Raw genomic sequence first — 27,706 nt, forward strand, 5'->3', positions numbered from 1 at the left:
AGGTGAGGAGGTGGGACTGGTTCAACATGGGGAGACAACATGTTACTCTGTCAGGTGAGGAGGTGGGACTGGTTGAACATGGGGAGACATTAAAGAGAGACAACATGTTATTCTGTCAGGTGAGGAGGTGGGACTGGTTGAACACGGGGAGACATTAAAGAGAGACAACATGTTATTCTGCCAGGTGAGGAGGTGGGACTGGTTGAACAGGGAGACATTAAAGAGAGACAACATGTTATTCTGCCAGGTGAGGAGGTGGGACTGGTTGAACACGGGGAGACATTAAAGAGAGACAACATGTTATTCTGTCAGGTGAGGAGGTGGGACTGGTTGAACACGGGGAGACATTAAAGAGAGACAACATGTTACTCTGCCAGGTGAGGAGGTGGGACTGGTTGAACACGGGGAGACATTAAAAGAGAGACAACATGTTATTCTGCCAGGTGAGGGGGTGGGACTGGTTGAACACAGGGAGACATTAAAGAGAGACAACATGTTATTCTGCCAGGTGAGGAGGTGGGACTGGTTGAACACGGGGAGACATTAAAGAGAGACAACATGTTATTCTGCCAGGTGAGGAGGTGGGACTGGTTGAACACGGGGAGACATTAAAGAGAGACAACATGTTATTCTGTCAGGTGAGGAGGTGGGACTGGTTGAACACGGGGAGACAACATGTTATTCTGTCAGGTGAGGAGGTGGGACTGGTTGAACACGGGGAGACAACATGTTATTCTGCCAGGTGAGGAGGTGGGACTGGTTGAACACGGGGAGACAACATGTTATTCTGCCAGGTGAGGAGGTGGGACTGGTTCAACACAGGGAGACAACATGTTATTCTGCCAGGTGAGGAGGTGGGACTGGTTGAACACGGGGAGACAACATGTTATTCTGTCAGGTGAGGAGGTGGGACTGGTTCAACACGGGGAGACAACATGTTATTCTGCCAGGTGAGGAGGTGGGACTGGTTGAACACGGGGAGACATTAAAGAGAGACAACATGTTATTCTGCCAGGTGAGGAGGTGGGACTGGTTGAACACGGGGAGACATTAAAGAGAGACAACATGTTATTCTGCCAGGTGAGGAGGTGGGACTGGTTGAACACGGGGAGACAACATGTTACTCTGTGAGGAGGTGGGACTGGTTCAACATGGGGAGACAACATGTTACTCTGCCAGGTGAGGAGGTGGGACTGGTTCAACATGGGGAGACAACATGTTATTCTGCCAGGTGAGGAGGTGGGACTGGTTCAACATGGGGAGACAACATGTTATTCTGCCAGGTGAGGAGGTGGGACTGGTTCAACACGGGGAGACAACATGTTACTCTGCCAGGTGAGGAGGTGGGACTGGTTGAACATGGGGAGACAACATGTTACTCTGCCAGGTGAAGAGGTGGGACTGGTTGAACACAGGGAGACAACATGTTATTATGTCAGGTGAGGAGGTGGGACTGGTTGTTTTAAGTCTTGTTGAATTGGATGGTGTCTCAGGTCTATTCAAATGGCTCTCTTCACTTCAAAACAGGAGGCCACAAGTTCAACTCAGACCTCATGATTACACAGAGAAAAGGAAAGAGGGAGGGAGGGAGGGAGGCAGACAGGCAGACAGACAGGCAGACAGGCAGACAGACAGACAGGCAGGCAGGCAGGCAGACAGGCAGGCAGACAGGCAGGCAGACAGGCAGGCAGACAGGCAGACAGGCAGGCAGGCAGGCAGACAGGCAGGCAGACAGTCAGACAGAGGTTGATATGCTGTGTTAGATTGAAGTGGCTGGGGCACACCAGGGTCAGGGGTCAACTCAATGTAAATCCTAGTCCATTCAGAGAGTAAACCATTTTCAAATTCCAATTCATAATTGTTCTCATTGAAGAGATTTAAATGTGAATTTCAGTGTACTTCCAGAATTGACTGGAATTTCAAATGGAATTGACCCCGACACACACACACCTCCAGCCAGCCGGGCCCCTTGTCTGTACAGACCCATCAACAGCCCTCTGAGCCCCCAGCCAGCCGGGCCCCTTGTCTGTACAGACCCATCAACAGCCCTCTGAGCCCCCAGCCAGCCGGGCCCCTTGTCTGTACAGACCCATCAACAGCCCTCTGAGCCCCCAGCCAGCCGGGCCCCCTTGTCTGTACAGACCCATCAACAGCCCTCTGAGCCCCAGCCAGCCGGGCCCTTGTCTGTACAGACCCATCAACAGCCCTCTGAGCCTCCATCCGGGCTCCTTGTCTGTTAGACCCATCAACAGCCCTCTGAGCCTCCATCCGGCTCCTTGTCTGTACAGACCCATCAACAGCCCTCTGAGCCTCCATCCAGGGGCCCCTGGTCTGTACAGACCCATCAACAGCCCTCTGAGCCTCCATCCGGGCCCCTGGTCTGTACAGACCCATCAACAGCCCTCTGAGCCTCCATCCGGGCCCTGGTCTGTACAGACCCATCAACAGCCCTCCATCCATCTGGAGGTTCAAAGGCAGGAACTGTGAGCACCCCTCTCCATGTCCTCTCCTTTCAACCTCCGCTGTCAAAGAGTTACCTATTCTCTACTACAAAGACCTGTCGGTCAGTCGGCTGGCACCATGGGGGAGAGGAGCCCTGTGTGTGTGTGTGTGTGTGTGTGTGTGTGTGTGTGTGTGTGTGTGTGTGTGTGTGTGTGTGTGTGTGTGTGTGTGTGTGTGTGTGTGTGTGTGGAAGGGCCCAGGTGAAGAAGGTTGAACAACAAAGGACCAGGGTACCCCCGGCCGTGACCTGGGTGAGAGGAAGGGACGGGACACTGGACTGGGCTGACATGGTATGGGGGAGAGATTCATTTGAAGTGGACTTTGTCCCACAGCACTGTCATGTATGATTGGATGAACAGGATTCAGTGTTGTTTCAGGTTAGGTAGGGGATCGTTCCTGATTTGTTTCAGGTTAGGTAGGGGATCGTTCCTGGGTTGTTTCAGGTTAGGTAGGGGATCGTTCCTGAGTTGTTTCAGGTTAGGTAGGGGATCGTTCCTGGGTTGTTTCAGGTTAGGTAGGGATCGTTCCTGGGTTGTTTCAGGTTAGGTAGGGGATCGTTCCTGGGTTGTTTCAGGTTAGGTAGGGGATCGTTCCTGATTTGTTTCAGGTTAGGTAGGGGATCGTTCCTGGGTTGTTTCAGGTTAGGTAGGGGATCGTTCCTGTGTTGTTTCAGGTTAGGATCGTTCCTGAGTTGTTTCAGGTTAGGATCGTTCCTGAGTTGTTTCAGGTTAGGTAGGGACCGTTCCTGAGTTGTTTCAGGTTAGGATCGTTCCCTCCAGTTGTTTCAGGTTAGGTAGGGGCTGCCCTGAGTTGTTTCAGGTTAGGATCGTTCCCGAGTTGTTTCAGGTTAGGATCGTCCTGAGTTGTTTCAGGTTAGGTAGGGATCGTTCCATAGTTGTTTCAGGTTAGGTAGGGGATCGTTCGAGTTGTTTCAGGTTAGGTAGGGGATCGTTCCTAAGTTGTTTCAGGTTAGGTAGGGGATCGTTCCTGAGTTGTTTCAGGTTAGGTAGGGGATCGTTCCTGAGTTGTTTCAGGTTAGGTAGGGGATCGTTCCCGAGTTGTTTCAGGTTAGGGGATCGTTCCTGAGTTGTTTCAGGTTAGGAGGTTGTTTCAGGTTAGGATCGTTCCTGAGTTGTTTCAGGTTAGGATCGTTCCTGAGTTGTTTCAGGTTAGGTAGGGATCGTTCCTGAGTTGTTTCAGGTTAGGATCGTTCCTGAGTTGTTTCAGGTTAGGTAGGGGATCGTTCCTGAGTTGTTTCAGGTTAGGATTTCCCAGTTGTTTCAGGTTAGGTAGGGATCGTTCCTGAGTTGTTTCAGGTTAGGTAGGGGATCGTTCCCGAGTTGTTTCAGGTTAGGTAGGGGATCGTTCCCTGAGTTGTTTCAGGTTAGGTAGGGGATCGTTCCTGAGTTGTTTCAGGTTAGGTAGGGGATCGTTCCCGAGTTGTTTCAGGTTAGGTGGGGGATCGTTCTGGAGTTGTTTCAGGTTAGGATCGTTCCTGAGTTGTTTCAGGTTAGGTAGGGGATCGTTCCTGAGTTGTTTCAGGTTAGGATCGTTCCTGAGTTGTTTCCAGGTTTAGGATCGTTCCTGAGTTGTTTCAGGTTAGGTAGGGGATCGTTCCTGTGTTGTTTCAGGTTAGGTAGGGATCGTTCCCGAGTTGTTTCAGGTTAGGTAGGGATCGTTCCTGAGTTGTTTCAGGTTAGGATCGTTCCTGAGTTGTTTCAGGTTAGGTAGGGATCGTTCCTGAGTTGTTTCAGGTTAGGTAGGGATCGTTCCTGAGTTGTTTCAGGTTAGGTAGGGGATCGTTCCTAAGTTGTTTCAGGTTAGGTAGGGATCGTTCCTGAGTTGTTTCAGGTTAGGTAGGATCGTTCTGAGTTGTTTCAGGTTAGGATCGTTCCTGAGTTGTTTCAGGTTAGGTAGGGGATCGTTCCTGAGTTGTTTCAGGTTAGGTAGGGGATCGTTCCTGAGTTGTTTCAGGTTGATCGTTCCTGAGTTGTTTCAGGTTAGGTAGGGGATCGTTCCTGTGTTGTTTCAGGTTAGGTAGGGGATCGTTCCTGAGTTGTTTCAGGTTAGGTAGGGGATCGTTCCTGAGTTGTTTCAGGTTAGGTAGGGATCGTTCCTGAGTTGTTTCAGGTTAGGTAGGGATCGTTCCTGAGTTGTTTCAGGTTAGGATCGTTCCTGAGTTGTTTCAGGTTAGGTAGGGATCGTTCCGGTTGTTTCAGGTTAGGTAGGGGATCGTTCCTGAGTTGTTTCAGGTTAGGTAGGGATCGTTCCTAAGTTGTTTCAGGTTAGGTAGGGATCGTTCCTGAGTTGTTTCAGGTTAGGTAGGGGATCGTTCTGAGTTGTTTCAGGTTAGGAGTTGTGTTGTTTCAGGTTAGGTAGGGGATCGTTGCTGAGTTGTTTCAGGTTAGGTAGGGGATCGTTCCTGAGTTGTTTCAGGTTAGGATCGTTCCTGAGTTGTTTCAGGTTAGGTAGGGATCGTTCCTGTGTTGTTTCAGGTTAGGTAGGGGATCGTTCCTGAGTTGTTTCAGGTTAGGTAGGGCTCGTTCCTGAGTTGTTTCAGGTTAGGGTAGGGGATCGTTCCTGTGTTGTTTCAGGTTAGGTAGGGGATCGTTCTGAGTTGTTTCAGGTTAGGTAGGGATCGTTCCGGGTTGTTTCAGGTTAGGGGATCGTTCCTGAGTTGTTTCAGGTTAGGATCGTTCCTGAGTTGTTTCAGGTTAGGTAGGGGATCGTTCCCGAGTTGTTTCAGGTTAGGTAGGGGATCGTTCCTGAGTTGTTTCAGGTTAGGTAGGGGATCGTTCCTGTGTTGTTTCAGGTTAGGATCGTTCCTGAGTTGTTTCAGGTTAGGATCGTTCCTGAGTTGTTTCAGGTTAGGTAGGGGATCGTTCCTGAGTTGTTTCAGGTTAGGATCGTTCCCGAGTTGTTTCAGGTTAGGTAGGGGATCGTTCCTGAGTTGTTTCAGGTTAGGATTTCAGTTGTTTCAGGTTAGGTAGGGATCGTTCTGAGTTGTTTCAGGTTAGGTAGGGATCGTTCCTGAGTTGTTTCAGGTTAGGATGGATTTCCTGAGGTTTCAGGTTAGGTAGGGATCGTTCCTGTGTTGTTTCAGGTTAGGTAGGGGATCGTTCCTGAGTTGTTTCAGGTTAGGTAGGGGCTCGTTCCTGAGTTGTTTCAGGTTAGGTAGGGATCGTTCCTGAGTTGTTTCAGGTTAGGTAGGGATCGTTCCTGAGTTGTTTCAGGTTAGGATCGTTCCTGAGTTGTTTCAGGTTAGGTAGGGGATCGTTCCTGAGTTGTTTCAGGTTAGGTAGGGGATCGTTCCCGAGTTGTTTCAGGTTAGGTAGGGGATCGTTCTAAGTTGTTTCAGGTTAGGTAGGGGATCGTTCCCGAGTTGTTTCAGGTTAGGTAGGGGATCGTTCCTGAGTTGTTTCAGGTTAGATCGTTCCTGAGTTGTTTCAGGTTAGGTAGGGGATCGTTGCTGAGTTGTTTCAGGTTAGGTAGGGGATCGTTCCTGAGTTGTTTCAGGTTAGGATCGTTCCTGAGTTGTTTCAGGTTAGGTAGGGGATCGTTCCTGTGTTGTTTCAGGTTAGGTAGGGGATCGTTCCTGAGTTGTTTCAGGTTAGGTAGGGGCTCGTTCCTGAGTTGTTTCAGGTTAGGTAGGGGATCGTTCCTGTGTTGTTTCAGGTTAGGTAGGGGATCGTTCCTGAGTTGTTTCAGGTTAGGTAGGGGATCGTTCCGGTTGTTTCAGGTTAGGTAGGGGATCGTTCCTGGGTTGTTTCAGGTTAGGTAGGGGATCGTTCCTGAGTTGTTTCAGGTTAGGTAGGGATCGTTCCTGAGTTGTTTCAGGTTAGGTAGGGGATCGTTCCTGAGTTGTTTCAGGTTAGGTAGGGGATCGTTCCTGTGTTGTTTCAGGTTAGGATCGTTCCTGAGTTGTTTCAGGTTAGGATCGTTCCTGAGTTGTTTCAGGTTAGGTAGGGGATCGTTCCTGAGTTGTTTCAGGTTAGGTAGGGGCTCGTTCTGAGTTGTTTCAGGTTAGGTAGGGGATCGTTCCCTGAGTTGTTTCAGGTTAGGTAGGGGCTCGTTCCTGAGTTGTTTCAGGTTAGGTAGGGATCGTTCCTGAGTTGTTTCAGGTTAGGTAGGGATCGTAGTTGTTTCAGGTTAGGATCGTTCCTGAGTTGTTTCAGGTTAGGATCGTTCCTGAGTTGTTTCAGGGGATCGTTCCTGAGTTGTTTCAGGTTAGGATCGTTCCTGAGTTGTTTCAGGTTAGGATCGTTCCTGAGTTGTTTCAGGTTAGGTAGGATCGTTCCTGAGTTGTTTCAGGTTAGGATCGTTCCTGAGTTGTTTCAGGTTAGGTAGGGGCTCGTTCCTGAGTTGTTTCAGGTTAGGGTTAGTTGTTTCAGGTTAGGATCGTTCCTGAGTTGTTTCAGGTTAGGTAGGGGATCGTTCCTGAGTTGTTTCAGGTTAGGATCGTTCCTGAGTTGTTTCAGGTTAGGTAGGGGATCGTTCCTGAGTTGTTTCAGGTTAGGATCGTTCCTGAGTTGTTTCAGGTTAGGTAGGGGATCGTTCCTGAGTTGTTTCAGGTTAGGTAGGGGATCGTTCCTGAGTTGTTTCAGGTTAGGATCGTTCCTGAGTTGTTTCAGGTTAGGTAGGGGATCGTTCCTGTGTTGTTTCAGGTTAGGTAGGGGATCGTTCCTGAGTTGTTTCAGGTTAGGTAGGGGCTCGTTCCTGAGTTGTTTCAGGTTAGGTAGGGATCGTTCCTGAGTTGTTTCAGGTTAGGTAGGGGATCGTTCCTGAGTTGTTTCAGGTTAGATCGTTCCTGAGTTGTTTCAGGTTAGGTAGGGGATCGTTCCCGAGTTGTTTCAGGTTAGGTAGGGGATCGTTCCCGAGTTGTTTCAGGTTAGGTAGGGATCGTTCCTAAGTTGTTTCAGGTTAGGTAGGGGATCGTTCCGAGTTGTTTCAGGTTAGGTAGGGGATCGTTCTGAGTTGTTTCAGGTTAGGATCGTTCCTGAGTTGTTTCAGGTTAGGATCGTTCCTGAGTTGTTTCAGGTTAGGTAGGGGATCGTTCCTGAGTTGTTTCAGGTTAGGATGCTCCTGAGTTGTTTCAGGTTAGGATCGTTCCTGAGTTGTTTCAGGTTAGGTAGGGCATCGTTCCTGAGTTGTTTCAGGTTAGGATCGTTCCTGAGTTGTTTCAGGTTAGGTTGGGGGTTCCTGAGTTGTTTCAGGTTAGGATCGTTCCCGAGTTGTTTCAGGTTAGGGGATGTTCCTGAGTTGTTTCAGGTTAGGTAGGATCGTTCCTGAGTTGTTTCAGGTTAGGTAGGGATCGTTCCTGAGTTGTTTCAGGTTAGGTAGGGGATCGTTCCTAAGTTGTTTCAGGTTAGGTAGGGGATCGTTGTTGTTTCAGGTTAGGTAGGGATCGCTCTGAGTTGTTTCAGGTTAGGATCATTCCTGAGTTGTTTCAGGTTAGGTAGGGATCGATTTCCTGAGTTGTTTCAGGTTAGGATCGTTCCTGAGTTGTTTCAGGTTAGGTAGGGGATCGTTCTGAGTTGTTTCAGGTTAGGTAGGGATCGTTCCTGTGTTGTTTCAGGTTAGGTAGGGATCGTTCCTGAGTTGTTTCAGGTTAGGTAGGGGATCGTTCTGAGTTGTTTCAGGTTAGGATCGTTCCTGAGTTGTTTCAGGTTAGGTAGGGATCGTTCCTGAGTTGTTTCAGGTTAGGTAGGGGATCGTTCGAGTTGTTTCAGGTTAGGTAGGGGATGTTTCTGAGTTGTTTCAGGTTAGGTAGGGGATCGTTCCTGAGTTGTTTCAGGTTAGGTAGGGGATCGTTCCTGAGTTGTTTCAGGTTAGGATCGTTCCTGAGTTGTTTCAGGTTAGGTAGGGGATCGTTCCTGAGTTGTTTCAGGTTAGGTAGGGGATCGTTCCTGAGTTGTTTCAGGTTAGGATCGTTCCTGAGTTGTTTCAGGTTAGGTAGGGGATCGATTTCCTGTGTTGTTTCAGGTTAGGTAGGGGATCGTTCCTGAGTTGTTTCAGGTTAGGTAGGGGCTCGTTCTGAGTTGTTTCAGGTTAGGTAGGGGATCGTTCCTGAGTTGTTTCAGGTTAGGTAGGGATCGTTCCTGAGTTGTTTCAGGTTAGGATCGTTCCTGAGTTGTTTCAGGTTAGGTAGGGGATCGTTCCCGAGTTGTTTCAGGTTAGGTAGGGGATCGTTCCCGAGTTGTTTCAGGTTAGGTAGGGGATCGTTCCTAAGTTGTTTCAGGTTAGGTAGGGGATCGTTCCCGAGTTGTTTCAGGTTAGGTAGGGGATCGTTCCTGAGTTGTTTCAGGTTAGGATCGTTCCTGAGTTGTTTCAGGTTAGGTAGGGGATCGTTCCTGAGTTGTTTCAGGTTAGGTAGGGGATCGTTCCTGAGTTGTTTCAGGTTAGGATCGTTCCTGAGTTGTTTCAGGTTAGGTAGGGGATCGTTCCTGTGTTGTTTCAGGTTAGGTAGGGGATCGTTCCTGAGTTGTTTCAGGTTAGGTAGGGGCTCGTTCCTGAGTTGTTTCAGGTTAGGTAGGGGATCGTTCCTGTGTTGTTTCAGGTTTGTTTCAGGTTAGGTTAGGTAGGGGATCGTTCCTGGGTTGTTTCAGGTTAGGTAGGGATCGTTCCTGGGTTGTTTCAGGTTAGGTAGGGGATCGTTCCTGAGTTGTTTCAGGTTAGGTAGGGGATCGTTCTGAGTTGTTTCAGGTTAGGTAGGGGATCGTTCCTGAGTTGTTTCAGGTTAGGTAGGGGATCGTTCCTGTGTTGTTTCAGGTTAGGATCGTTCCTGAGTTGTTTCAGGTTAGGATCGTTCCTGAGTTGTTTCAGGTTAGGTAGGGGATCGTTCCTGAGTTGTTTCAGGTTAGGTAGGGGCTCGTTCCTGAGTTGTTTCAGGTTAGGTAGGGGATCGTTCCCGAGTTGTTTCCAGGTTAGGTAGGGGCTCGTTCTGAGTTGTTTCAGGTTAGGTAGGGGATCGTTCCTGAGTTGTTTCAGGTTAGGTAGGGGATCGTTCCTGAGTTGTTTCAGGTTAGGATCGTTCCTGAGTTGTTTCAGGTTAGGGTTCCTGAGTTGTTTCAGGGGATCGTTCCTGAGTTGTTTCAGGTTAGGGTTCCTGAGTTGTTTCAGGTTAGGATCGTTCCTGAGTTGTTTCAGGTTAGGTAGGGCATCGTTCCTGAGTTGTTTCAGGTTAGGATCGTTCCCGAGTTGTTTCAGGTTAGGTAGGGGATCGTTCCTGAGTTGTTTCAGGTTAGGATCGTTCCCAGTTGTTTCAGGTTAGGATCGTTCTGAGTTGTTTCAGGTTAGGTAGGGGATCGTTCCCAGTTGTTTCAGGTTAGGTAGGGGATCGTTCCCGAGTTGTTTCAGGTTAGGTAGGGATCGTTCCTGAGTTGTTTCAGGTTAGGTAGGGGATCGTTCCGAGTTGTTTCAGGTTAGGTAGGGGATCGTTCTGAGTTGTTTCAGGTTAGGTAGGGGATCGTTCCCTGTTTCAGGTTAGGATTTCCTGAGTTGTTTCAGGTTAGGATCGTTCCTGAGTTGTTTCAGGTTAGGATCGTTCCTGAGTTGTTTCAGGTTAGGATCGTTCCTGAGTTGTTTCAGGTTAGGTAGGGCATCGTTCCTGAGTTGTTTCAGGTTAGGATCGTTCCCGAGTTGTTTCAGGTTAGGTAGGGGCTCGTTCCTGAGTTGTTTCAGGTTAGGATCGTTCCCGAGTTGTTTCAGGTTAGGATCGTTCCTGAGTTGTTTCAGGTTAGGTAGGGGATCGTTCCCGAGTTGTTTCAGGTTAGGTAGGGGATCGTTCCCGAGTTGTTTCAGGTTAGGTAGGGGATCGTTCCTAAGTTGTTTCAGGTTAGGTAGGGGATCGTTCCCGAGTTGTTTCAGGTTAGGTAGGGGATCGTTCCTGAGTTGTTTCAGGTTAGGATCGTTCCTGAGTTGTTTCAGGTTAGGTAGGGGATCGTTCCTGAGTTGTTTCAGGTTAGGATCGTTCCTGAGTTGTTTCAGGTTAGGTAGGGGATCGTTCCTGAGTTGTTTCAGGTTAGGTAGGGGATCGTTCCTGTGTTGTTTCAGGTTAGGTAGGGGATCGTTCCCGAGTTGTTTCAGGTTAGGTAGGGGATCGTTCCTGAGTTGTTTCAGGTTAGGATCGTTCCTGAGTTGTTTCAGGTTAGGTAGGGGATCGTTCCCGAGTTGTTTCAGGTTAGGTAGGGGATCGTTCCCGAGTTGTTTCAGGTTAGGTAGGGGATCGTTCCTAAGTTGTTTCAGGTTAGGTAGGGGATCGTTCCCGAGTTGTTTCAGGTTAGGTAGGGGATCGTTCCTGAGTTGTTTCAGGTTAGGATCGTTCCTGAGTTGTTTCAGGTTAGGTAGGGGATCGTTCCTGAGTTGTTTCAGGTTAGGTAGGGATCGTTCCTGAGTTGTTTCAGGTTAGGATCGTTCCTGAGTTGTTTCAGGTTAGGTAGGGGATCGTTCCTGTGTTGTTTCAGGTTAGGTAGGGGATCGTTCCTGAGTTGTTTCAGGTTAGGTAGGGGCTCGTTCCTGAGTTGTTTCAGGTTAGGTAGGGGATCGTTCTGAGTTGTTTCAGGTTAGGTAGGGGATCGTTCCTGAGTTGTTTCAGGTTAGGATCGTTCCTGAGTTGTTTCAGGTTAGGTAGGGGATCGTTCCCGAGTTGTTTCAGGTTAGGTAGGGGATCGTTCCTGAGTTGTTTCAGGTTAGGTAGGGGATCGTTCCTAAGTTGTTTCAGGTTAGGTAGGGGATCGTTCCCGAGTTGTTTCAGGTTAGGTAGGGATCGTTCTGAGTTGTTTCAGGTTAGGATCGTTCCTGAGTTGTTTCAGGTTAGGTAGGGATCGTTGCTGAGTTGTTTCAGGTTAGGTAGGGGATCGTTCCTGAGTTGTTTCAGGTTAGGATCGTTCCTGAGTTGTTTCAGGTTAGGTAGGGGATCGTTCCTGTGTTGTTTCAGGTTAGGTAGGGGATCGTTCCTGAGTTGTTTCAGGTTAGGTAGGGGCTCTGTTCCTGAGTTGTTTCAGGTTAGGTAGGGGATCGTTCCTGTGTTGTTTCAGGTTAGGTAGGGGATCGTTCCTGAGTTGTTTCAGGTTAGGTAGGGGATCGTTCCCGGGTTGTTTCAGGTTAGGTAGGGGATCGTTCCTGGGTTGTTTCAGGTTAGGTAGGGGATCGTTCCTGAGTTGTTTCAGGTTAGGTAGGGGATCGTTCCTGAGTTGTTTCCAGGTTAGGTAGGGATCGTTCCTGAGTTGTTTCAGGTTAGGTAGGGGATCGTTCCTGTGTTGTTTCAGGTTAGGGTCCTGAGTTGTTTCAGGGGATCGTTCCTGAGTTGTTTCCAGGTTAGGTAGGGGATCGTTCCTGAGTTGTTTCAGGTTAGGTAGGGGCTCGTTCCGAGTTGTTTCAGGTTAGGTAGGGGATTTCCTGAGTTGTTTCAGGTTAGGATCGTTCTGAGTTGTTTTCAGGTTAGGTAGGGATCGTTCCTGAGTTGTTTCAGGTTAGGTAGGGGATCGTTCCTGAGTTGTTTCAGGTTAGGATCGTTCCTGAGTTGTTTCAGGTTAGGTAGGGATCGTTCCTGTGTTGTTTCAGGTTAGGTAGGGGATCGTTCCTGAGTTGTTTCAGGTTAGGTAGGGGCTCGTTCCTGAGTTGTTTCAGGTTAGGTAGGGGATCGTTCCTGAGTTGTTTCAGGTTAGGTAGGGGTTCCTGAGTTGTTTCAGGTTAGGATCGTTCTGAGTTGTTTCAGGTTAGGTAGGGGATCGTTCCTGAGTTGTTTCAGGTTGTTTCAGGTTCAGGTTAGGTAGGGGATCAGGTTAGGTAGGGGATCTGAGTTGTTTCAGGTTAGGTAGGGGATCGTTCCTGAGTTGTTTCAGGTTAGGATCGTTCCTGAGTTGTTTCAAGGTTAGGTAGGATCGTTGCTGAGTTGTTTCAGGTTAGGTTCCTGAGTTGTTTCAGGTTAGGTAGGATCGTTCCTGAGTTGTTTCAGGTTAGGTAGGATCGTTCCTGAGTTGTTTCAGGTTAGGTAGGGGATCGTTCCTGAGTTGTTTCAGGTTAGGTAGGGGCTCGTTCCTGAGTTGTTTCAGGTTAGGTAGGGATCGTTCCTGAGTTGTTTCAGGTTAGGTAGGGGATCGTTCCTGAGTTGTTTCAGGTTAGGTAGGGGATCGTTCCTGGTTGTTTCAGGTTAGGTAGGGGATCGTTCCTGGGTTGTTTCAGGTTAGGTAGGGGGATCGTTCCTGAGTTGTTTCAGGTTAGGTAGGGGATCGTTCCTGAGTTGTTTCAGGTTAGAGTAGGGATCGTTCCTGAGTTGTTTCAGGTTAGGTAGGGATCGTTCCTGTGTTGTTTCAGGTTAGGATCGTTCCTGAGTTGTTTCAGGTTAGGATCGTTCCTGAGTTGTTTCAGGTTAGGTAGGGGATCGTTCTGAGTTGTTTCAGGTTAGGTAGGGGCCTCGTTCCTGAGTTGTTTCAGGTTAGGTAGGGGATCGTTCGAGTTGTTTCAGGTTAGGTAGGGGATCGTTCCTGAGTTGTTTCAGGTTAGGTAGGGGATCGTTCTGAGTTGTTCAGGTTAGGTAGGGGATCGTTCCCTGAGTTGTTTCAGGTTAGGTTGAGTTGTTTCAGGTTAGGATCGTTCCTGAGTTGTTTCAGGTTAGGATGCTCCTGAGTTGTTTCAGGTTAGGATCGTTCCTGAGTTGTTCAGGTTAGGATCGTTCCTGAGTTGTTTCAGGTTAGGTAGGGCATCGTTCCTGAGTTGTTTCAGGTTAGGATCGTTCGATTGTTTCAGGTTAGGTAGGGGCTCGTTCCTGAGTTGTTTCAGGTTAGGATCGTTCCTGAGTTGTTTCAGGTTAGGATGTTCCTGAGTTGTTTCAGGTTGGGTAGGGATCGTTCTGAGTTGTTTCAGGTTAGGATCGTTCCTGAGTTGTTTCAGGTTAGGTAGGGGATCGTTCCTGAGTTGTTTCAGGTTAGGATCGTTCCTGAGTTGTTTCAGGTTAGGTAGGGGATCGTTCCTGAGTTGTTTCAGGTTAGGTAGGGGATCGTTCCTGAGTTGTTTCAGGTTAGGATCGTTCTGAGTTGTTTCAGGTTAGGTAGGATCGTTCCTGTGTTGTTTCAGGTTAGGTAGGGGATCGTTCCTGAGTTGTTTCAGGTTAGGTAGGGGCCTGTTCCTGAGTTGTTTCAGGTTAGGTAGGGATCGTTCCTGAGTTGTTTCAGGTTAGGTAGGGGATCGTTCCTGAGTTGTTTCGTTAGGATCCTAGTTGTTTCAGGTTAGGTAGGGGATTCAGTTGTTTCAGGTTAGGTAGGGGATCGTTCCCGAGTTGTTTCAGGTTAGGTAGGGGATCGTTCCTAAGTTGTTTCAGGTTAGGAGGGGATCGTTCCTGAGTTGTTTCAGGTTAGGTAGGGGATCGTTCCTGAGTTGTTTCAGGTTAGGATCGTTCCTGAGTTGTTTCAGGTTAGGTAGGGGATCGTTCCTGAGTTGTTTCAGGTTAGGTAGGGGATCGTTCCTGAGTTGTTTCAGGTTAGGATCGTTCCTGAGTTGTTTCAGGTTAGGATCGTTCCTGAGTTGTTTCAGGTTAGGTAGGGCATCGTTCTGAGTTGTTTCAGGTTAGGATCGTTCCCGAGTTGTTTCAGGTTAGGTAGGGGCTCGTTCCTGAGTTGTTTCAGGTTGGGATCGTTCCCAGTTGTTTCAGGTTAGGATCGTTCCTGAGTTGTTTCAGGTTAGGTAGGGGATCGTTCCCGAGTTGTTTCAGGTTAGGTAGGGATCGTTCCTCGAGTTGTTTCCAGGTTAGGTAGGGGATCGTTCCTAAGTTGTTTCAGGTTAGGTAGGGATCGTTCCGAGTTGTTTCAGGTTAGGTAGGGGATCGTTCCTGAGTTGTTTCAGGTTAGGATCGTTCCTGAGTTGTTTCAGGTTAGGTAGGGATCGTTCCTGAGTTGTTTCAGGTTAGGATCGTTCCTGAGTTGTTTCAGGTTAGGTAGGGGATCGTTCCTGAGTTGTTTCAGGTTAGGTAGGGATCGTTCCTGTGTTGTTTCAGGTTAGGTAGGGGATCGTTCCCGAGTTGTTTCAGGTTAGGTAGGGGATCGTTCCTGAGTTGTTTCAGGTTAGGATCGTTCCTGAGTTGTTTCAGGTTAGGTAGGGATCGTTCCGAGTTGTTTCAGGTTAGGTAGGGGATCGTTCCCGAGTTGTTTCAGGTTAGGTAGGGATCGTTCCTAAGTTGTTTCAGGTTAGGTAGGGGATCGTTCGAGTTGTTTCAGGTTAGGTAGGGATCGTTCCTGAGTTGTTTCAGGTTAGGATCGTTCCTGAGTTGTTTCAGGTTAGGTAGGGGATCGTTCCTGAGTTGTTTCAGGTTAGGTAGGGGATCGTTCTGAGTTGTTTCAGGTTAGGATCGTTCCTGAGTTGTTTCAGGTTAGGTAGGGGATCGTTCCTGTGTTGTTTCAGGTTAGGTAGGGGATCGTTCCTGAGTTGTTTCAGGTTAGTAGGGGCTCGTTCTGAGTTGTTTCAGGTTAGGTAGGGATCGTTCCTGAGTTGTTTCAGGTTAGGTAGGGGATCGTTCCTGAGTTGTTTCAGGTTAGGATCGTTCCTGAGTTGTTTCAGGTTAGGTAGGGGATCGTTCGAGGAGTTGTTTCAGGTTAGTGTAGGGGATCGTTCCCGAGTTGTTTCAGGTTAGGTAGGGATCGTTCCTAAGTTGTTTCAGGTTAGGTAGGGGATCGTTCCCGAGTTGTTTCAGGTTAGGTAGGGATCGTTCCTGAGTTGTTTCAGGTTAGGATCGTTCCTGAGTTGTTTCAGGTTAGGTAGGGGATCGTTCCTGAGTTGTTTCAGGTTAGGTAGGGGACTCGTTCCTGAGTTGTTTTCAGGTTAGGATCGTTCTGAGTTGTTTCAGGTTAGGTAGGGGATCGTTCCTGTGTTGTTTCAGGTTAGGTAGGGATCGTTCCTGAGTTGTTTCCAGGTTAGGTAGGGGCTGATTTCCTGAGTTGTTTCAGGTTAGGTAGGGGATCGTTCCTGTGTTGTTTCAGGTTAGGTAGGGGATCGTTCCCGAGTTGTTTCAGGTTAGGTAGGGGATCGTTCCGGGTTGTTTCAGGTTAGGTAGGGGATCGTTCCTGGGTTGTTTCAGGTTAGGTAGGGATCGTTCCTGAGTTGTTTCAGGTTAGGTAGGGATCGTTCCTGAGTTGTTTCAGGTTAGGTAGGGGATCGTTCCTGAGTTGTTTCAGGTTAGGTAGGGATCGTTCCTGTGTTGTTTCAGGTTAGGATGTTCCTGAGTTGTTTCAGGTTAGGATCGTTCCTGAGTTGTTTCAGGTTAGGTAGGGATCGTTCCTGAGTTGTTTCAGGTTAGGTAGGGCTCGTTCCTGAGTTGTTTCAGGTTAGGTAGGGATCGTTCCGAGTTGTTTCAGGTTAGGTAGGGGCTCGTTCCTGAGTTGTTTCAGGTTAGGTAGGGGATCGTTCCTGAGTTGTTTCAGGTTAGGTAGGGATCGTTCCCGAGTTGTTTCAGGTTAGGATCGTTCCTGAGTTGTTTCAGGTTGGATCGTTCTGAGTTGTTCTGGTTAGGATCGTTCCTGAGTTGTTTCAGGTTAGGATCGTTCCTGAGTTGTTTCAGGTTAGGATCGTTCCTGAGTTGTTTCAGGTTAGGTAGGGCATCGTTCCTGAGTTGTTTCAGGTTAGGATCGTTCCGAGTTGTTTCAGGTTAGGTAGGGCCGTTCTGAGTTGTTTCAGGTTAGGATCGTTCGAGAGTTGTTTCAAGTTAGGATCGTTCCTGAGTTGTTTCAGGTTAGGTAGGGATCGTTCCCGAGTTGTTTCAGGTTAGGTAGGGGATCGTTCCCGAGTTGTTTCAGGTTAGGTAGGGGATCGTTCCTAAGTTGTTTCAGGTTAGGTAGGGGATCGTTCCCGAGTTGTTTCAGGTTAGGTAGGGATCGTTCCTGAGTTGTTTCAGGTTAGGTAGGGATCGTTCCGAGTTGTTTCAGGTTAGGATCGTTCCTGAGTTGTTTCAGGTTAGGATCGTTCCTGAGTTGTTTCAGGTTAGGATCGTTCCTGAGTTGTTTCAGGTTAGGATCGTTCTGAGTTGTTTCAAGTTAGGATCGTTTCTGAGTTGTTTCAGGTTAGGTAGGGCATCGTTCCTGAGTTGTTTCAGGTTAGGATCGTTCCGAGTTGTTTCCAGGTTAGGTAGGGGCCGTTCCTGAGTTGTTTCAGGTTAGGATCATTCCCGAAGTTGTTTCAGGTTAGGATCGTTCCTGAGTTGTTTCAGGTTAGGTAGGGGATCGTTCCCGAGTTGTTTCAGGTTAGGTAGGGGGATCGTTCCCGAGTTGTTTCAGGTTAGGTAGGGGATCGTTCCTAAGTTGTTTCAGGTTAGGTAGGGATCGTTCCGAGTTGTTTCAGGTTAGGTAGGGATCGCTCCTGAGTTGTTTCAGGTTAGGATCGTTCCTGAGTTGTTTCAGGTTAGGTAGGGGATCGTTCCTGAGTTGTTTCAGGTTTTGGATCGTTCCTGTGTTGTTTCAGGTTAGGTAGGGATCGTTCCTGTGTTGTTTCAGGTTAGGTAGGGGATCGTTCCTGAGTTGTTTCAGGTTAGGTAGGGGATCGTTCCTGAGTTGTTTCAGGTTAGGATGGATCGTTCTGAGTTGTTTCAGGTTAGGTAGGGGATCGTTCCTAAGTTGTTTCAGGTTAGGTAGGGGGATCGTTCGAGTTGTTTCAGGTTAGGTAGGGGATCGTTCCTAAGTTGTTTCAGGTTAGGTAGGGGATCGTTCCTGAGTTGTTTCAGGTTAGGTAGGGATCGTTCTGAGTTGTTTCAGGTTAGGATGCTCCTGAGTTGTTTCAGGTTAGGTAGGGGATCGTTCCTGTGTTGTTTCAGGTTAGGTAGGGGATCGTTCCTGAGTTGTTTCAGGTTAGGATCGTTCCTGAGTTGTTTCAGGTTAGGTAGGGATCGTTCCTGAGTTGTTTCAGGTTAGGTAGGGATCGTTCCTGAGTTGTTTCAGGTTAGGTAGGGGATGCTTCTGAGTTGTTTCAGGTTAGGTAGGGATCGTTCCTGAGTTGTTTCAGGTTAGGTAGGGGATCGTTTCTGAGTTGTTTCAGGTTAGATCGTTCCTGAGTTGTTTCAGGTTAGGTAGGGATCGTTCCCAGTTGTTTCAGGTTAGGTAGGGATCGTTCCTGAAGTTGTTTCAGGTTAGGTAGGGATCGTTCCTGAGTTGTTTCAGGTTAGGTAGGGATCGTTCCTGAGTTGTTTCAGGTTAGGACTAGATTCCTGAGTTGTTTCAGGTTAGGTAGGGGATCGTTCCTGTGTTGTTTCAGGTTAGGTAGGGATCGTTTCTGAGTTGTTTCAGGTTAGGTAGGGGATCGTTCCTGAGTTGTTTCAGGTTAGGTAGGATCGTTCCTGTGTTGTTTCAGGTTAGGTAGGGATCGTTCTGAGTTGTTTCAGGTTAGGTAGGGGATCGTTCCCGAGTTGTTTCAGGTTAGGTAGGGGATCGTTCCTGGTTGTTTCAGGTTAGGTAGGGGATCGTTCCCGGGTTGTTTCAAGGTTAGGTAGGGGATCGCTTTCTGAAGTTGTTTCAGGTTAGGTAGGGATCGTTCCGAGTTGTTTCAGGTTAGGTAGGGGATCGTTCGAGTTGTTTCAGGTTAGGAGGGATCGTTCCTAGTTGTTTCCAGGTTAGATCGTTCCCGAGTTGTTTCAGGTTTAGGGATCGTTCCTGAGTTGTTTCAGGTTTAGGATCGTTCCCGAGTTGTTTCAGGTTAGGTAGGATCGTTCCTGTTTCAGTTTGTTTCAGTTGTTTAGGTAGGGATCGTTCCTGAGTTGTTTCAGGTTAGGTAGGTAGGAGTTGTTTCAGGTTAGGTAGGGATCGTTCCTTTGAGTTGTTTCAGGTTAGGTAGGGGATCGTTCCTGAAGTTGTTTCAGGTTAGGTAGGGGATCGTTCTGGAGTTGTTCAGAGTTAGGATCGTTCTGAGTTGTTTCAGGTTAGGTAGGGGATCGTTCCTGAGTTGTTTCAGGTTAGGTAGGGGATCGGATCAGGTTAGGTTCCTGAGTTGTTTCAGGTTAGGTAGGGGATCGTTCCTGAAGTTGTTTCAGGTTTTCCTGAGTTGTTTCAGGTTAGGTAGGGATCGTTCCTGAGTTGTTTCCAGGTTAGGTAGGGGATCGTTCCGAGTTGTTTCAGGTTAGGTAGGGGATCGTTTCTGAGTTGTTTCAGGTTAGGATCGTTCCTGAGTTGTTTCAGGTTAGGTAGGGGATCGTTCCCGAGTTGTTTCAGGTTAGGTAGGGGATCGTTCCTAGGTTGTTTCAGGTTAGGATCGTTCCTGAGTTGTTTCAGGTTAGGTAGGGATCGTTCCCGAGTTGTTTCAGGTTAGGATCGTTCCTGAGTTGTTTCAGGTTAGGTAGGGGATCGTTCCTGAGTTGTTTCAGGTTAGGTAGGGATCGTTCCCGAGTTGTTTCAGGTTAGGTGGGATCGTTCCTGAGTTGTTTCAGGTTAGGTAGGGGATCGTTCCTGAGTTGTTTCAGGTTAGGTAGGGGATCGTTCCTGAGTTGTTTCAGGTTAGGTAGGGGATCGTTCCTGGGTTGTTTCAGGTTAGGTAGGGGATCGTTCCCTGAGTTGTTTCAGGTTAGGTAGGGGATCGTTCCTGAGTTGTTTCAGGTTAGGTAGGGGATCGTTCCTGAGTTGTTTCAGGTTAGGTAGGGGATCGTTCCTGAGTTGTTTCAGGTTAGGTAGGGGATCGTTCCTGAGTTGTTTCAGGTTAGGTAGGGGATCGTTCCTGAGTTGTTTCAGGTTAGGTAGGGGATCGTTCCTGAGTTGTTTCAGGTTAGGTAGGGGATCGTTCCTGGGTTGTTTCAGGTTAGGTAGGGGATCGTTCCTGAGTTGTTTCAGGTTAGGTAGGGGATCGTTCCTGGAGTTGTTTCAGGTTAGGTAGGGGATCGTTCCTGAGTTGTTTCAGGTTAGGTAGGGGATCGTTCCTGAGTTGTTTCAGGTTAGGTAGGGGATCGTTCCTGAGTTGTTTCAGGTTAGGTAGGGGATCGTTCCTGAGTTGTTTCAGGTTAGGTAGGGGATCGTTCCGAGTGGTTTCAGGTTAGGTAGGGGATCGTTCCTGAGTTGTTTCAGGTTAGGTAGGGGATCGTTCCAGTTGTTTCAGGTTAGGTAGGGATCGTTCGAGTTGTTTCAGGTTAGGTAGGGGATCGTTCCTGAGTTGTTTCAGGTTAGGTAGGGGATCGTTCCTGAGTTGTTTCAGGTTAGGTAGGGGGTTGTTGTTTCAGGTTAGGTAGGGGATCGTTCCTGAGTTGTTTCAGGTTAGGTAGGGGATCGTTCCTGAGTTGTTTCAGGTTAGGTAGGGGATCGTTCCTGAGTTGTTTCAGGTTAGGTAGGGGATCGTTCCTGAGTTGTTTCAGGTTAGGTAGGGGATCGTTCCTGAGTTGTTTCAGGTTAGGTAGGGGATCGTTCTGAGTTGTTTCAGGTTAGGTAGGGGATCGTTCCTGAGTTGTTTCAGGTTAGGTAGGGGATCGTTCCTGAGTTGTTTCAGGTTAGGTAGGGGATCGTTCCTGAGTTGTTTCAGGTTAGGTAGGGGATCGTTCCTGAGTTGTTTCAGGTTAGGATCGTTCCTGAGTTGTTTCAGGTTAGGATCGTTCCTGAGTTGTTTCAGGTTAGGTAGGGATCGTTCCTGAGTTGTTTCCAGGTTAGGTAGGGGATCGTTCCTGAGTTGTTTCAGGTTAGGTAGGGGATCGTTCCTGAGTTGTTTCAGGTTGTTTCAGGTTAGGTTGGGGATCGTTCCTGAGTTGTTTCAGGTTAGGTAGGGGATCGTTCCTGAGTTGTTTCAGGTTTGGTAGGGGTCTGTTCCTGAGTTGTTTCAGGTTAGGTATGGGATCCAGCCTCCCTCCCTCCATCCCCCCTCCCTCCCTCCAGCCTCCCTGCCTGCATCTCTCTCTCCATCCTCCCTGCCTGTCTCTCTCCATCCCCCGTCCCTCCCCTCCCTCCCTCCACCCTCCATCCTCCCTGCCAGCCTCCAGACATCTCTCCAGCCCCCACCTTCTCTACACCCCCCCAGGATAACACCGCCCAGCCAGACTGTCTGTGGTATCGATGTCTCATTGATTCCTCTCTTCTTAATTCTTATCTCACAATCAGCATCTTTATCTTTTGCTGGGCTACTCAATATGTTCCAGGGGCTCTCTCTCTTTCTCTCTCTCTGCCTGGCTACCACCTCATCTGATGGACTACTCAATATGTTCCAGGGGCTCTCTCTCTTTCTCTCTCTCTGCCTGGCTACCACCTCATCTGATGGGCTACTCAATATTATCTAGGGGCTCCATCTCTCTCTCTGCCTGGCTACCTCCTAATCTGATGGACTACTCAATATTATCTAGGGGCTCCATCTCACTCTGCCTGGCTACCTCCTCATCAGGGGCGGCAGGGTAGCCTAGTGGTTAGAGCGTTGGACTAGTAACTGAAAGGTTGTGAGTTCAAACCCCCGAGCTGACAAGGTACAAATCTGTCGTTCTGCCCCTGAACAGGCAGTTAACCCACTGTTCCCAGGCCGTCATTGAAAATAAGAATTTGTTCTTAACTGACTTGCCTGGTTAAATAAAGGTAAAATTAAAAAATTAAAAAAAATCTCTGGTTAAACACTACGTAGGAGAAAGGGTGTCATTTGGGACACATCACTGGAGAAGGCAGCTCGCCTTTCTTTTAGCCACAGTAGAAGTGCTGGAGGTTGAGGGAGAGGCTTTGAGGGCTGGGGTGGCGGGACTGTGAGGGAGGGGCTGAGTCAGACTGGTGCTTGATGTTAGTTAGGAAGGATCAGACCTGATTGGCTGGTCTTGATGTTAGTTAGGAAGGATTCAGACCTGATTGGCTGGTCTTGATGTTAGTTAGGAAGGATTCAGACCTGATTGGCTGGTCTTGATGTTAGTTAGGAAGGATTCAGACCTGATTGGCTGGTCTTGATGTTAGTTAGGAAGGATTCAGACCTGATTGGCTGGTCTTGATGTTAGTTAGGAAGGATTCAGACCTGATTGGCTGGTCTTGATGTTAGTTAGGAAGGATTCAGACCTGATTCTTTGATGTTAGTTAGGAAGGATTCAGACCTGATTGGCTGGTCTTGATGTTAGTTAGGAAGGATTCAGACCTGATTGGCTGGTCTTGATGTTAGTTAGGAAGGATTCAGACCTGATTGGCTGGTCTTGATGTTGTTAGGAAGGATTCAGACCTGATTGGCTGGTCTTGATGTTAGTTAGGAAGGATCCAGACCTGATTGGCTGGTCTTGATGTTAGTTAGGAAGGATTCAGACCTGATTGGCTGGTCTTGATGTTAGTTAGGAAGGATTCAGACCTGATTGGCTGGTCTTGATGTTAGTTAGGAAGGATTCAGACCTGATTGGCTGGTCTTGATGTTAGTTAGGAAGGATTCAGACCTGATTGGCTGGTCTTGATGTTAGTTATGAAGAATTCAGACCTGATTGGCTGGTCTTGATGTTAGTAGACCTAGATGAAGGATTCAGACCTGATTGGCTGGTCTTGATGTTAGTTAGGAAGGATTCAGACCTGATTGGCTGGTCTTGATGTTAGTTAGGAAGGATTCAGACCTGATTGGCTGGTCTTGATGTTAGTTAGGAAGGATTCAGACCTGATTGGCTGGTCTTGATGTTAGTTAGGAAGGATTCAGACCTGATTGGCTGGTCTTGATGTTAGTTAGGAAGGATTCAGACCTGATTGGCTGGTCTTGATGTTAGTTAGGAAGGATTCAGACCTGATTGGCTGGTCTTGATGTTAGTTAGGAAGGATTCAGACCTGATTGGCTGGTCTTGATGTTAGTTAGGAAGGATTCAGACCTGATTGGCTGGTCTTGATGTTAGTTAGGAAGGATTCAGACCTGATTGGCTGGTCTTGATGTTAGTTAGGAAGGATTCAGACCTGATTGGCTGGTCTTGATGTTAGTTATGAAGAATTCAGACCTGATTGGCTGGTCTTGATGTTAGTTAGGTAGGATTCAGACCTGATTGGCTGGTCTTGATGTTAGTTAGGAAGGATTCAGACCTGATTGGCTGGTCTTGATGTTAGTTAGGAAGGATTCAGACCTGATTGGCTGAAAGACAGGAAAGAGGCTCAGTAGAGAGTTGAAAGGGGCCTGAGAACCACGGATGAGATGAAAAACCTCCTCCACACGAACAGAGAGACCTGCTGCTCACTAGCTATTCACAGCCATGCTTATGGCAGCCTCCCGAACACCTTTTGTGCTAAGTACACACACACACACACACATAAAAGACACAGCAGTGTCCATAGACACATACACGTTTGTGTGTGTGTGTGTGTGTTCATATACACACAGCTTTCTTTTCATGTGCCGGTCCAGTAGATGAGTCTGTAATTGGTCCGTGGGGAGACACGCAGGGTGAGGGAGGCACGCAGGGTGAGGGAGACACGAGGACGACGTCTCTCTGTTGTTCCTTCTACATGTGGACCACTCCCTCAGGAGGAGAGGAGGAGATAGGACGGAGGAGACGAGGAGAGACGGGAGGACAGGAGGAGAGGACAGGAGGAGGAGAAGAGGAGAGGACAGGAGGAGACGAGGCGAGAGGAGGAGAGGTGGAGGAGAGACGGGAGAACAGGAGGAGGACAGGAGGAGGAGAAGAGGAGAGGACAGGAGGAGACGAGGCGAGAGGAGGAGAGGTGGAGAGACGGGAGGACAGGAGGAGAGGACAGGAGGAGGAGAAGAGGAGAGGACAGGAGGAGACGAGGCGAGAGGAGGAGAGGTGGAGGAGAGACGGGGAGAACAGGAGGAGGACAGGAGGAGGAGAAGAGGAGAGGACAGGAGGAGACGAGGCGAGAGGAGGAGAGGTGGAGAGACGGGGAGGACAGGAGGAGAGGACAGGAGGAGGAGAAGAGGAGAGGACAGGAGGAGACGAGGCGAGAGGAGGAGAGGTGGAGGAGAGACGGGAGAACAGGAGGAGGACAGGAGAGGTAAAGTAGAGAGAGAGAGGAGAGAGGTAAAGAAGTAGAGAGAGAGGAGAGAGGTAAAGAAGTAGAGAGAGAATAGTAGAGAAAGAGACAGGTACACAAACAAGTGTGCGGTTAAAATAGGAATGAACTTCTTCCCCACAGAGCCGATGGGTGAGACAGGGATGCAGTTTGAGCATCACTCTCTTCAACATGCATATCAACAAACTGGTGAGGGCTAGAAGTAAAATGTCTACTGAAGTAGAAGTAAAATGTCTGTTTGTTGATGATCTGGTGGTTCCATCCCCAACCAAGGAGGGCCTACAGCAGCACCTAGATCTTCTGCACAGATTCTGTCAGACCTGGGCCCAGACAGACCTGGGCCCAGACAGACCTGGGCCCAGACAGTAAATCTAAGTAAGACCAAAATAATGGTGATCCAAAAAAGATCCAGTTTCCAGGACCACAAATACAAATTCCATCTAGTCACTGTTGCCCTAGAGCACACAAAACACTATACATACCTCGGCCTAAACATCAGCGCCAAGGGTAACTTCCACAAAGCTGTGAACGATCTGAGAGACGAGGCAAGAAGGGCATTCTATGCCATCAAAAGGAACATAAATTTCAACATACCAATTAGGATCTGGCTAAAAATACTTGAATCAGTCATAGAGCCCATTGCCCTTTATGGTTGTGAGGTCTGGGGTCCGCTCACCAACCAAGACTTCACAAAATGGGACAAACACCAAATTGAGACTGTATGCATTCTGCTAAAATATCCTCTGTGTACAACGTAAAACACCAAATAATGCAGAGCAGAATTAGGCCGATACCCGCTAATTATCAAAATCCAGAAAAGAGCCGTTCAATTCTACAACCACTTAAAAGGAAGCGATTCCCAAACCTTCCATAACAAAGCCATCACCTACAGAGAGATGAACCTGGAGAAGAGTCCCCTAAGCAAGCTGGTCCTGGGGCTCTGTTCACAAACACACCCTACAGAGCCCCAGGACAGCAGCACAATTAGACACAACCAAATCATGAGAAAACAAAAAGATAATTACTTGACACATTGGAAATAATTAACAAAAAAACAGAGCAAACTAGAATGCTATTTGGCCCTAAACAGAGAGTACACAGCGGGAGAATACCTGTCCACTGTGACTGACCCAAACTTAAGGAAAGCTTTGACTATGTACAGACTCAGTGAGCATAGCCTTGCTATTGAGAAAGGGCCGTAGGCAGACATGGCTCTCAAGAGAAGACAGGCTATGTGCTCACTGCCCACAAAATGAGGTGGAAACTGATCTACACTTCCTAACCTACTGCCATTTTCTTATTTTGTTGCCTTACAACATGGAATTAAAATATGTTTTTTGGGGGGGGGGGGGGAGTTGTATCATTTGATTTACACAACATGCACAACTTTGAAGATTAAAAATATACTTTTATTGTGAATCAAACAAGAGATATGACCAAAAAAAATGAAAACTTGAGCATAACTATTCACCCCCCCCCCCCCAAAGTCAATACTTTGTAGAGCCACCTTTTGCAGCAATTACAGCTGCAAGTCTCTTGGGGAATGTCTCAGCTTGGCACATCTAGCTACTGGGATTTTTGCCCGTTCTTCAAGGCAAAAACTGCTCCAGCTCCTTCAAGTTGAATGGGCTGTGTCTGTGTACAGTAATCTTTAAATCATACCACAGATTCTCAATTGGATTGAGGTCTGGGCTTTGACAAAGGGGGTGAGTACATACTGTATGTACACACCACTTCTCCAGTTAGAGTTATTTCACCCATTTGGAGTATTTTGTGTTGTTTATTGTTTATGTCCATTAGATGAAATCCAAATAAAAATCCATTTAAATTACAGGTTGTAAGGCAACAAAATTGGAAAAATGCCAAGGGGGGGGGGGGGGGGGGGAATAATTTTGCAAGACACTGCATATTTACAAACACAAACAAAGCCCCAGGACAGCGACACAATTAGATCCAAACAAACCATGAGAAAAAAATAATATATAATTATCTAGAAAATGCGAATCTATGTGAGACTATCTTACTAGACGCTCATCACCAAATGAGAACTGTCAACACGGCTGGCTAGCCATCTTCCCGACTGAACAACAGTAGAAGACGGGCCGAGCAGAACCACACAAGCTTCCTGCTGGAAGGCCGACAACCTTTCCTAAGGAAGGCTGGTTCCGACAGATCAACGCCGAACAAAGGCGTTCGCACGTAAATACAGTCGTTATTTCTTATTCCAAAAATGGGCGGCGGTTCGTGTGAAAACTTTTATGATTCATGTAAGAATAGTTCTGAGATGCATCAACGATAAGTCTCTCCCCCTCTCCATGTCTCTCCAGAGTCTCTCCCCCTCTCCATGTCTCTCCCCCTCTCCATGTCTCTCCAGAGTCTCTCCCCTCTCCAGAGTCTCTCCCCTCTCCATGTCTCTCCAGAGTCTCTCCCCCTCTCCAGAGTCTCTCCCCTCTCCATGTCTCTCCAGAGTCTCTCCCCTCTCCATGTCTCTCCCCCTCTCCATGTCTCTCCCCCTCTCCAGAGTCTCTCCCCTCTCCATGTCTCTCCAGAGTCTCTCCCCCTCTCCATGTCTCTCCCCCTCTCCATGTCTCTCCAGAGTCTCTCCCCCTCTCCAGAGTCTCTCCCCCTCTCCATGTCTCTCCAGAGTCTCTCCCCCTCTCCAGAGTCTCTCCCCCTCTCCATGTCTCTCCAGAGTCTCTCCCCCTCTCCATGTCTCTCCCCCTCTCCATGTCTCTCCCCCTCTCCATGTCTCTCCCCTCTCCATGTCTCTCCCCTCTCCATGTCTCTCCCCTCTCCATGTCTCTCCCCCTCTCCATGTCTCTCCAGAGTCTCTCCCCTCTCCATGTCTCTCCCCCTCTCCATGTCTCTCCAGAGTCTCTCCCCCTCTCCATGTCTCTCCAGAGTCTCTCCCCCTCTCCAGAGTCTCTCCCCCTCTCCAGAGTCTCTCCAGAGTCTCTCCCCCTCTCCAGAGTCTCTCCCCCTCTCCATGTCTCTCCAGAGTCTCTCCCCCTCTCCATGTCGATGTGTACAAGCCAACATATTTTGTCAATCCACGAGGGACCTCTGTCCCATCTAAAGGGTGTATGTTTATTCTGTGTTATTATTTAGTTTAGCTAGTAAATAATTCAACCCATGTGTGTAGTACTGAATCATAAGGGTTTCTGCAGATCCAAGGTTACGACTGGTCAGAATGATGATATGAGGTAACAATTCATCAGATGACTGTTTATCGAGGAAATAGATAGATCTTCTAGAGTTTAATTCTGGAGATGGTAACTCTTCCGTGGTGCCCCAAAATCCTAATGATGTAATTGTTATATGATTCATTTAAAAAAGGGTAACATATTTAGTTGATTAAATAAATAACAGTCATCAGATTAATGAAAGTAAAGTCACAACACCAAAAAAAGCACTTTGAATTAAATTGAAAGAGAGAGTGAGAGGGGCAGAGAGTGAGAGAGGGGCAGAGAGTGAGAGAGGGGCAGAGAGTGAGAGAGGGGCAGAGAGTGAGAGAGGGGCAGAGAGAGAGAGGGGCAGAGAGTGAGAGAGGGGCAGAGAGTGAGAGAGGGGCAGAGAGTGAGAGGGGCAGAGAGTGAGAGAGGGGTAGAGAGAGAGAGAGGGGTAGAGAGAGAGGGGTAGAAACAGAACCAACCTGGAGCTTCCACTTTGGTCTTTCTCCCCTTCAGCAGTCTCTGCACCCGCCGCAGCTGCAGGTGGTTGTCATGGCTGCGGGCGTTGTCCTGGACACGCTGGGATACCTCCGAGATCAGCTTCACCGACCCTAAAGCATCATGGGTAGACAGATGAGGGTTCGCTGCCAGAATGGATTACTGAAACACCCCGGAAGTAGCTACAGGGCCTTCAGGAAGTATTCATAACCTTTGACCTATTCCACATTGTGTTGTGTTAAAGCCTGGATTCAATATAGATAGTAGTGCCACCCCATCTACACACAAAACCCCATGAAGACAAAGTCATTTTTTGTGTGTGTTGCAAATGAAATACAGAACCTATTCACCCTGTATTCTGGGTCCTTTACCCTGTTCGTACCCTCACAAAACCTGTCTGGGTCCTTTTCCCTGTTCATCCTGTCTGGGTCCTTTACCCTGTTCACCCTGTCTGGGTCCTTTACCCTGTTCATCCTGTCTGGGTCCTTTACCCTGTTCATCCTGTCTGGGTCCTTTTCCCTGTTCATCCTGTCTGGGTCCTTTACCCTTCATCCTGTCTGGGTCCTTTTCCCTGTTCATCCTGTCTGGGTCCTTTACCCTGTTCATCCTGTCTGGGTCCTTTACCCTGTTCGTCCTGTCTGGGTC

General features: G+C 48.2%; 1 protein-coding gene across 1 annotated transcript in view; it reads right to left on the reverse strand.

The window, feature by feature from the left end:
* The window catches only part of LOC135531987 (rho guanine nucleotide exchange factor 39-like), a 60,990-nt gene extending 33,510 nt beyond the window's left edge, over nt 1-27,480 (reverse strand). Inside the window, exons 1-2 of the mRNA XM_064959669.1 lie at nt 27,444-27,480; nt 27,046-27,174 (exon numbers count right to left, since the gene is read on the reverse strand). Of these exons, the coding sequence (XP_064815741.1) occupies nt 27,046-27,174; nt 27,444-27,480 (166 nt within the window). The remainder of the gene's footprint in view (nt 1-27,045; nt 27,175-27,443) is intronic.
* Nucleotides 27,481-27,706: the final 226 nt, after the last annotated feature.

Source organism: Oncorhynchus masou, unplaced genomic scaffold, assembly GCF_036934945.1.
Source record: "Oncorhynchus masou masou isolate Uvic2021 unplaced genomic scaffold, UVic_Omas_1.1 unplaced_scaffold_1696, whole genome shotgun sequence".
NCBI classification, from domain to species: domain Eukaryota; kingdom Metazoa; phylum Chordata; class Actinopteri; order Salmoniformes; family Salmonidae; genus Oncorhynchus; species Oncorhynchus masou.